The 11,035-nt window shown below is 43.2% G+C and overlaps 1 protein-coding gene across 1 annotated transcript; it reads right to left on the bottom strand.

The window, feature by feature from the left end:
* Positions 1–1,822: 1,822 nt before the first annotated feature.
* On the bottom strand, positions 1,823–10,115 carry tfap2c (transcription factor AP-2 gamma (activating enhancer binding protein 2 gamma); the record flags this gene model as incomplete). The annotated part of the gene is given in 9 exon segments (XM_084463739.1): positions 1,823–2,047; positions 2,049–2,121; positions 2,395–2,536; positions 4,208–4,326; positions 6,861–7,083; positions 7,985–8,056; positions 8,661–8,712; positions 8,947–9,405; positions 10,068–10,115. Coding segments are annotated over 9 exon segments (1,413 nt in total).
* Between the last annotated feature and the right edge of the window lie 920 nt (positions 10,116–11,035).

Genomic DNA, 11,035 nt, shown 5'->3' with positions numbered 1-11,035 from the left:
GATGGTCATCTGTGAAGCGCTGCTAACAAAAGGATTACACAGCTCTTCTCCTAGCTATTAGCAAAGGGAAGTGTAATGCAGGATTTTAGGGCTCGAGTCTGGATGTGTGCATGCGTGTGTGCGTGCGCGTGTGTGTGTGTGTGTGTGTTATGTGTGTATCTGTTTGTGTGCGTGGTTTGTGTCTATGTGTGTAGGTCTGTGCGTGTGTGTGTATCGGTGTAAAACAAATTCACATTCTCCCAGAATCACACAATCAGGGTTTGGTATTTTATTCGTTTTTTTTCCTGTTATATTTAAAATGTTTTTTTTCTTACACATTTTCAAAAAAGCATATAATACCCACTTTCTAATCTTGACGTGATAAAAAACTAACCCATTTATAAAAGTTGAACACATCATAAAAAGTGAAGCCAGACACCCAAATGAAACCAGTATTTACACAACCCATTAAATTACAACATAAATTAGAAAGTATTTACATTCAGGAAAGACAATGGATAAAATCCTATGTTTGTTTTTCAATATCGAATTAAAAACACTTTTTTTTTTTCAAAAGAAAGGAATATTTACATTTACACAAACATTCTCACAACAGACATGCTGGAAGGATTGAATTGGCTTGTGGTTGTTGGATATTCGACATGGAAGTGTTCAGTACTAAGGGATACCTAACATGGTAGCACACCCAACATCTATGCAGTCTTACAAAGAGGTTTCATGATTAAGTAAAAATAAAAGTATTGCTATGCTTTATGAATCAAATAAACACTGAAAGGGCTCACATTCTTCTCTCCTTATATCATATCATGGCCGACAGTAAGAGGCAGACGATGTCATTAACTCCATAACTTTTATTAAAGCCTACAAAAGCGATGTCCGAGCAGACTCCCAATGACGACTCCCAATAACACTGGACCTGTTTCAGAGTCTTTGTATTTTTTTAAAGGAAAAAAAAAATGAGCAAAAACTAATCAGATTTTCATCTCTGGTTTTTTCCCATATAAAAGGAGTCTTTTTGGAAAATCCAGTGGGATCCGACCACTGCGGAAGACACACAGGAAATCAGTGGATTTGCCTCCAGACAGGGTGAGTAGTGGTGGGAGACGGGGGGAGAAGGGGGAGACGGGGGGGCGCATAGAGGAATTCACAGACATGGCCGACATGGTGACTCCTCTAAAGAAACGGTTTCCTCTAGGGAGAAGAAAGACAACGACAGAGTCTGCATTCTGTCTCTCTCTTCTCTCTCTTCTCTCTCTCTCTCTCTCTTTTTTCTCCCCAACATAACCCATTCTTATGTCTGTGGCATCAGTGTCCCAGCCGCACAGCCACTGTTTTCCTCTTTCCTTGAATGTGTAAAGTCTGTGTATCTTTTTAGTTTTTCTTTTATGGTGGTTTGGGTTGGTTTAAACTCTAAACAGGAAGCAGGAAGTCCATGAACCATTCAGCACAGTCGCCTCACTAAAAGGACTCAGTTTAAACACGGCGTGAACTCAAAAGGATGACACTCCAATTCTTAATCAAAAGTCAAACAGCTGTTTTCATAAAACCACAAAGGACCAACCCAAAAAAATACTATACGGGGAACATGTTTTTTTTGTTTTTTCAATCGTCCAGACAGAGCAGGGAACAAGAAAGTAATAGGTAAGAGTAGATTTAATCTCCTCTTATTTCTTTTTTTCTGGGGGCAAGACAGCGAGAGACAGAGAGGGAGAAGAGAGAGAGAGAGAGAGAGAGAGAGAGAGAGAGAGAGAGAGAGAGAGAGAGAGAGAGAGAGAGAGAGAGAGAGAGAGAGAGAGAGGATTCTCTTCGCCTGGAGGTTCTCTCATTTCCTGTGCTTCTCCATTTTGTCAGTGGATTTGCCGCCGCTGTCGGAGGATCCCTGGGTGTCGCTGCCGGAGCTCAGGTACATCTTGTCCACCTGCTTCAGGGCCTCGTTCAGGTAGTTCTGCAGCGAGGTCATGGCGGCGCAGATGGCGGGCGAGCCGAAGCCGTGGGTGATGAGGCTGAAGTGGGTCAGGCAGCCCTGGATGCCCGGCTCCAGGATGGGGTGCGGGCCGAGAGTTGCCCAGTGGGTGGGAGCGGTCCTGTGTCAGCAGGTCGGTGAACTCCTTGCATATCTGCCTGAAAGAGGAGGTCAAAACAACCCAGTGTGAGATTCCGACGCAGACTTTTGTGGATTCATGAGCAGACTTTTGTGGATTCATGAAATCATGAATCCACAAAATAAGTTTCCAAAACATTAGAAGGTGAATTGGATTTTCCGATGGATCCAAAGCTTATCAATCTGCAAGTTTGCTTAATTATGGTGATCAATTATGTTTAGGTCTTTCTTTGTTGCTATGAGTAAAGACGCGGGTATTTTGTTTGTAGAGTTACTGAGAGCTGGAAACTTACTTGGCTGCCAGGAGCATATTTTTGCGAGAGTTGACTTCGTTGCGCTCCACATGAGGTCTGCCCAGATAATCAGCTATGGCTTTTGCCGGAAACTCCGTCTCACACACGTATCCAAAGTCTCTTGCTAGGTGAACAGCTTCACCTAATGAAGAAAACAACCGATGAGAATTGAGAACCAAAACAAAAGCCAAGAAAAGATAAATATACTTCTGCAAACTGTAAACTGCAAATTGTTTCTAGTACGACAATGAGTGTGGAACTGCACTGTGGAAGAAACTGGGGAACCGGAAAAAACAAATTAACGGATTGTGTCCGGATGTGTGAATGTATGAATGAACACAAGAATGAACTGAGATTATTAGACAGAACCAGACCATAAGCTAATAAGAGGTGAACCAAGTGTCTTGCAACAATGCAGACTAAATACAGATGTCATTCATTTGCATTACAACAGTACATAGCAAGGCTATTTTGATGTCCACCCACATGCACACACCAACCCCCACACACACGCACACACACAAACACATGCATGCATGCATGCACACACACACACACACACACACACACACACACACACACACACACACACACACACAAGCACACACACGCACATACACATACACACACACACACACACACACACACTCACGCACACCCACCCACAAACACACAAACACACGGCATTCATGCACATCAAGAGAAGCAGCAGAGCAACACACTTTAATCAGCTGTGCTCAACTTTCTAGCTCAAGGGAAAGTGGTGGTCGGTAGGGGGGTGGGGGGGGGGGGGGGTCTGCTTGTGAGATGAATATGTATCCCCCCCCCCTCCCCCCTTCTCCCCCCACAATCTGTGGTGCGACTTCACTTGCACGGTCATAATAGGCTTATGTGAATAAATGCAAAGGCCGCCCTCGGCGTCTGCGTGGCGTATTGATGGACGTGTGTGCATCACTGGCTGGACTGCAGCCGGCACAAGCTTTAAGGTCAGCCCAGCCTCTTGGCCAAGTCATACGCCAGATAACAAGCCTTAATACAGCTTTAAAGGTCTCTAAATAATACGGGCCCCCAGTCATTCTCCTGCTCAGAACCATCGGTCCGTTTTATGAAGATTAGACATGCAGAGGGGGAGAGAGAATATTCATGTTGAGCCCGAGGGCAGGTGGCCGTGATTAAAGGGATATTACCACCGAGCCGATGTGCAGTGGAGCTGTGACGTAGCTTCCCCCCCCCCCCCCCCCGCTGTTAGCAGCTAACAGACGCGGTGTTGCATCAAACGTCCCGCTGTATTGTGCCGTACTGTACGGACAACCCGGGACATATGCTATGAAGGAAGTCAAACGGGAGGCCCTTTTTAATCAAGTGACACACACACACACATTCCTCAGGTAGGCCGTATTATCCCGAAATGTTCATGTTCAAAACCTGGCATCGGTGCTAAGCAAAAAAACGTTATTTGCTCTAAGCTATTCCTCCTGGTAGGCCTTCCGCAGAGTAAAGTAATGCAGAATGCCCTACAGCGAGTCACACAGGATCATGCAAGCTCTGTCTACCATAGTCAAAGACAGAGGGAACCCAGCACCACGCCTTCAAAGTGCAGCCCGATCCATCATGATTCAAAACAACATGACTCACAGGAATCTCCATGGGTACAGCTGATACCAAAGGAACTTAAAGCCTAGTTCCCCATGCCCATTTAAGAGTGAATTATGATAACAAAAAAAGGTCCCTGCACACATGATGTTGGCCCGGTGCAACCACAGTGCAGTGGCGGGCGTCCCAACAAAAGAGAGCGGAGTGGTGGTTATCGTACCTTCTACTAGCGCAGTGAGCAGGGTCACGTTGGCCGCTTTCCTCCGGCCGGCTGGCAGGTTGAGGCCGATCTTGTCCAGCTTCTCCCTCAGAGAACGCCCACCGTTCTTTGACTTGGCCCTGCAGAGATGGAAGAAGAGGAGGAAGACAACATGTTGTTCAGTGATTGATCATGATCTAGATGGACAGACAGACAGACAGACAGGCAGAGAGATGGGTAGACAGACAGAGGGGTAGCACTGTAGAATAACTGCAACTTTTAAGCTTTTCATCATTTATAAAGCATTGTATATATGTAAATACTCAGTCGGAAGCATTTCATAATCGTTCAAAAAATGATTATTAAGATGAAGAGGAAATCGTTTATAAGATCACTTATAAAGCGTAAGCTGATGATTAACACACTATTTACGAGGTGTTAATAATCCTTAACAAACACTTGACAATGCTGCCATTCATGATTAGTTCACAGAGTTAGAAAGCATTAGTTCAGTATTTTGTGTGAGGTAATCTTAAGTGATGATTATCCGTACATTACGAAGCATTTATCATTTACATGTAACAGGAGAATTGATCAATTACTTAAAAAGCATCACAGTGGCATAGATAGACCTCAATTAAAGTGAGGTCTATCTATGCCACAGTAAGTGTATCATGATTTAAAAACTGTAAATGTGCCAGTTACCATTGCAGCAGTACCAGATAATTAGTAACAAGAAGTAAGTCGTGGTTAGTCCTCACTTTAGCACTAAAACACTAACACACAAATGCTTTCTAACTACCGTAACAAATCTGAATTGCAGCATTATTAAGTGTTTACAAAGCATTCTCAACACATTTTAAATAGTTTGTAAATAATCAACTTAAACTTTATCAATTATCACTGTCAAATGTTCGTATCAATCCTTTAAAACTGATTATTAAAAACGTATTAGTAGGAACAATGGTTTATAAATGAGAAATTCACTATTTACTACTAGTTTATTACTGCTGCAAAGTTGCAGCTTTTATAAAGTGCTACAGACAGGCAGATAGATAAATACATAGATAGAAAGATAGATACATAGATACACAGATACATAGTTTGTCAGTGCAGCTTCTGGCAGACAGATAGAGAGATAAAGGGAGTCCCTACCACTCCTAGCTATCAGTCCAATCTCCTGAGTGTATTGTGCTTAAAAACACTGGGGCAGAGCCTCACCCAGAGCCGTCATCCCTGATGGAACGTGCATTATACTTTTAAGAAACCATATAAATCTAATGCAAACAAACTCTTCGCCGCTGACACACACAGACACGCACAGACACACACACACACACACACACACACACACACACACACACATGATTGCACGCACACAAACATACTGGAACACTGGAAATCCCATCTTGCCAATTTGGTTTTCCGCATGACTGACAGACAGCTACCCCGCCCCGACCCCCCCTGTCGTCATGGTGGGGGACAGAGGGAGCATCTTTTGGGGGGGCCAAAACACATACACACACCCACACACACACACACACACACACACACACACACTAACACACACACTCACACCCTTTTCTCTTTCCCCCCTCTCTGCTACCCCCCACACCCCACTGTGATGACCTACATTAAAACTACCCCGATTTGTGTCAGTGTGTGTCAGTGTGTGTCAGTGTGTGTGTGTGTGTGTGTGTGTGTGTGTGTGTGTGTGTGTGTGTGTGTGTGTGTGTGTGTGTGTGTGTCAGTATATTTTTCAGAAGGAAACACAAGGGAAGTGTCAAACCTGCACTCCCAGCATAATTAGAACCTCTGAACAAAGCCAGAACACTAAGGATCGGAAAGCTACACAACCCCCCCCCCCCATAATCCCTCAACATGTTCACATACCCCGGCCCCCCAAGATCAACTGTTATGCTGCCGTGAGGACAGGCCAGCCTCAACAGACACCAAAACATAATGAAAGTACACAGCAGAAAAAAGCCCTGCTTTGCTTGATGCAGCGCTGCTTTGATGTAAACAAGCCATCCCAAAAGGATACAAGGAGAGACAAAATTGCAGACCACACAAAAGTACATCGCGAACCGCACAGACAAAAGTGATGAGCCAGAGAAGATAGACTACACTATGCTTTATGTGAAAAAGAGTTTACCCCAACTGCCTTGAAATAAAGTTTACAAAAGAGAAGAAGAATTTGTTTGCTTACCATTTAGTTCTGATCCCTAATATAACAGACTTTAAATCCAATTTGGACTATTAATTTACCATTAATAGTAACTTAATTACACTTCTAGCAAAGCCTATGTTGCTAGCAATGTTCCTTCAAATTACCGAACCAGTATTTGCCTTATTACTTTAGTAAATCTGTATCTACTACTACAGAACAATCATTGTCATTACAACCTCATATTGATACAACAACATCAAACCACCTAGGTTGGTCAAGAGAAAGAAAACATGTTTTTTAAGAACATTTGTTTGCAACGTGTTTCAGATTCAAGGGAAAAATAGATACGATGAACAACTGGCTGAAAGGATTCTGTCCAAGGACGGAGAGCTGAATGGCTCATCTAAGCCACACAACAACAACAACAACAACAACAACAACAACAACAACGACAACAGCAGCAACAGCAGATAAGTCAGTGAGTGAGAGAGGTTGAACTCTGACCTGCGCAGGACTCCCCCGAGCAGCGAGGCATTGAGGCACTCTGGGGGCGAGAGGCGGCGCTGGACCTCAGCCACGGTGACCTTGTACTTGGAGGTGGAGCTGAGCAGGGAGAGGCGGCCCGGCACGGAGCAAAACACCTCGGTGGGGTTGGACACCATGCCCAGCAGGGAGTCCTTCTGGAAGGGCAGACCCAGCGTGTTGCCTTTGGGCAGAGCAACGGGACCTGGAGAGATGTGGGAAAACAAAAGCGTTTAGGTGATTGACATCCCCAGGGTTCCCTTGAGTAGGTAGCAGTTCTATTAGTTTTATGACGGACAATCCATTCCTGACTATATTACTAACCGTGAAGTAAGTGAGCAAGTAATGGATCGTAGTTCCTGCGATGGGGAACGCAACGTGAAGAAGGAACGTTTTTTTTGTTCATTAAGAATAGCCTGACCAGAAGTTTCTGTTTCCATATTGTCCACTGGTGTTAACGTTGGTATTTGCTGCACAATTCTAACATTAGGAGCATCAGTAATTGTGGAGAAACAATAGTTATTTAGACTGCGACGCAACTGTGTCTGTGTTTCTTTAAAAAAAAAAAAAGAGTGGAAAAACTGTGTCCATCAATCTTTTGGAGATTTATGGTTACCCAGCAAAGAACTCCTGAAGTTTTAAGAGCTTAAATTCCATCGTTACACACACGCATCCACTCGATCAGACATGACGAAGACACACACATGCACAAACACATGCACACACACAAACTCAATTGCACGCACGCATACGCATGCAGACACACACACATACACACGCACACTCATTTGCACTCGTACACATGCACCCACAAACAAAAATCGCCACTATCTAATCAACAGCACAAAACCATGCTTTTTTTTAAATTACCTGATCCTTAAGCCCTATCTAATCATTCAATTAATTCAGTCATTCACCCCTGCTTTTCAGATCCCAGTGTCTATGTTGGTGCATGCATGCCTACATGTATGTGTTTTGTGTGTGTGTATGTGTGTGTGTGTGTGTGTGTGTGTAAACTCCCAGCATACACCGACAAGCTCACTTCACAAACAAACAACAACAACAACAGCGTACACTAGAACAACAGCAGCTGTCTTGGTCCTCACCCGCAAGAATGCCCCCCTGATAATATGTCCTCTGTAAGCGATCAAGGTTCCTGCCCCCTCGCAAGCCTAATACTGAGACAAAAATCACGCAAGCAAGGCAAATGACATGAGCAAGCAGTTGATATGCCCCACAACAAACCCGTCGTCTATGTATCCATGAGCTTATATCTATCAATCTATGTCTACATCTATCTCGTCATCTCAAAGTTTTCTTATGGACATTTCACATTTGCAGTTTTAATGACAAGACATTCACAGCGTATATTCCTCCAGCCCAGTTGAGTTCATGTCGTGACGGGATTGTTGACTAGTCCATGACATGCACAGCCCGATGCCACACCCCGCCAGAAGCTGGTTTTGCAACGTTGCAAACCATGCTTCCAGGAAAATGGCCATCTCGGCCGACCTTAGGATTAGCCAAAGCCTTTCCCCTTGCATTCATAGTCAGTGCAGTGAGACTGCTCCACATTCAAGGTCTTGTTGTCAGACCGGGGCCTTTCCTTTCAAACACCTTTGGCATAGACTCAGGATCAAGCTGAGCTTAGTTAAAGTGCATATAGTGGCTGTGCGATCAAGATATTTACTTATAGATAGAGTGTACATAAACCTCCTGGTAATTCCCCAAACACATACATGTTTGGAAGTTTAGTAAATGCAATCATAGAAATTAACTCACCTTTTTTAATTACTGTCTGGTCTGCCATTATAATACTGTGGTCATCTACATGCTGATAAAAACAAAACACAAGTATGATTTTGGAATTATTCGTAAGTTCACAATAACTGGCAAATATTATTTGTTAGACAACATTTGACTTATAATAATAATAATAATAATAATATATTTGTAACATATATATCTATGCAAACACAAAATGTATATATTTTTATTTACTCTTTTTTTTAGTCACTTTCTTTATCACTACGTCACGTTTCTACATTTTCTTATTAAAATAGCTCACCTGGACATCCTCTAGCCCATGGCCCATTTCGTGCATTCCCATGTTATCGCCAATCACCGAAGACTCCAGGCTGTGTACGTGTGCAGGCAGCAGCTCCGGCCGACGGAAACCTTCTCTCCTGATCCCCGAGGAACCGCCTTCCAGGCCCAGTATCTGACTGGCCAGACCGCTCCGGGGATGCGCTCCCAGGCCCTCCTGACTCTGCCGACCGGGCCACGACTGCTGCTGGTTCGACGACTGGGACTGGTGTATGGAGTTGATGTTGAACGGGTCGATGTGAGAATAAGGGTCGCTGGACTGTGGGTATGAGATGGGCTGGTAAGGTGGTGGGAAATACGGGGGCTGAAAGTCTGAGCCAGCCGAGTGTGAGAGTGAGGGGGACGGGCTGTACAGGTGCTGACTGACGGCTGGCAGGTGGGGCAGCCTCGGGTTGCCGTTGCTGCTGCCATCGTGTCTTTCCTGAAACAAGCGGAAGAGAAGAATGTGTGAAAAAAAAAAATACTTCAAATGTGTCGACGACATGGCTGGCACTGACCTACAGAAACTTTAAAATCGGACCCCTGTTCTTAACAGGCACAAATATTGACAATATAGGCCGAAACTTTTTAAATTAATATAATTAAATAAAATGATCAATAAATGAATATGATTGTTATTATTATTATTATTAGAATTAATCATTGTTATTATTATCATTATCATATTATTGTAATATTTATTATTATTATTATTATTATTATTATTATTATTATTATTATTATAATTTGTAGTATTAATATTGTTATTAATAGTAAAAATACCATTGATGTTGGTGCTGTCCTGAATTAAAAAGCTAAAGTAGACCTGGTCCTGTTCCTTAGTCTGTGGACACAAGAGAGAGGCCAAATCTCCTACAATTGCAGTTTGATTTTAGGCGCTGTCAAATCCTTGCAGGCTCTCGTCTCCACAACTCTACATTATAAACGGTGGATTTATATTATTTCCACTATTTTGGCTTAATTCCCAAACACATTCTTCGTACGAAACGAAGGCGAATCCATGCTTCTGGTTCGTTTTAAACGGTTGTTACAACATGTCATTCAGTAAGACGTGCATTTCTCATTCCCACCATCCAAACCTACCTCGCAGTCATCCTCATATTTCACGTTGTCTGCCAGTTTCCACAACATTGTTACTGACAGAAAAAAATGGCCTCAGTGAAACAAAAAGTATATATTTAATAAATATATATATCAGCGAGTTAATCCAAGAGCCCAACGAAACGCTTCCTGGAAATCATGAAAACGATCGAAGAAGAAGAATGACTGACGGGACGTCCGAAACAGGTCGTCTGTTGAGGCAGCTTACAGACATAAGTCTACTCAGGAACTAGGAGAGGAAAATAGTTGCTGTGTGAGCCCAGTATCTCCACCCGATAAGGTAGACGTGGTCGTGTACTGGATACGAGGTTCAGGCGTCCCCATATAAGAAGCTCGACTCCCTCTTTCGGACAAAGTCGTGATGTTCAGTCCGACGATCAAGACTCCAAGTCCTCCATGTACTCTGTGAGCCCTGGTGCAGCATGGGCAGAGGCTCCTACTGTAGCTATATTTATGGGGGCGTCACCACTCTGTGATGATGTCATTGAAAAATGAAAATGAAAAACCGTGTCGATTGGTTATCGCCTGACGAGCGGGCCAATAAAAGGCCTGTCCGCCTGCACGTCGGTGCGCGAGAGTCGACGCGTGCATTTATCTTGAGCGGAGACAGAGAAACATATAGGCATGCTGTCGTGAAAGGGGGTGAATAGCAGTTAGTACGATTTTATTATTGGTAATTTGAATCCAACTATTATTATTATTTTAAAGATGATTATTATTATTATATTGTATATTAATATTATTAACAATAATAACTTTTGCTATGGAGACTGACAAAAAAGCCTTTTGTGTATAGGCCTAAATAATGTCAAAAATGTATTATGATTTAGAAACCTCACAGAAATCCTTCTCTCTCTCTCTCTCTCTCTCTCTCTCTCTCTCTCTCTCTCTCTCTCTCTCTCTCTCTCTCTCTCATTATTTTCTCTCTCTAAAACATCACTCTTCCCCAT

This window comes from Micromesistius poutassou (genome assembly GCF_964030765.1).
Source record: "Micromesistius poutassou genome assembly, chromosome: 2".
Lineage (NCBI taxonomy): Eukaryota > Metazoa > Chordata > Actinopteri > Gadiformes > Gadidae > Micromesistius > Micromesistius poutassou.
This window is presented reverse-complemented; position numbering and strand designations above follow the sequence as displayed.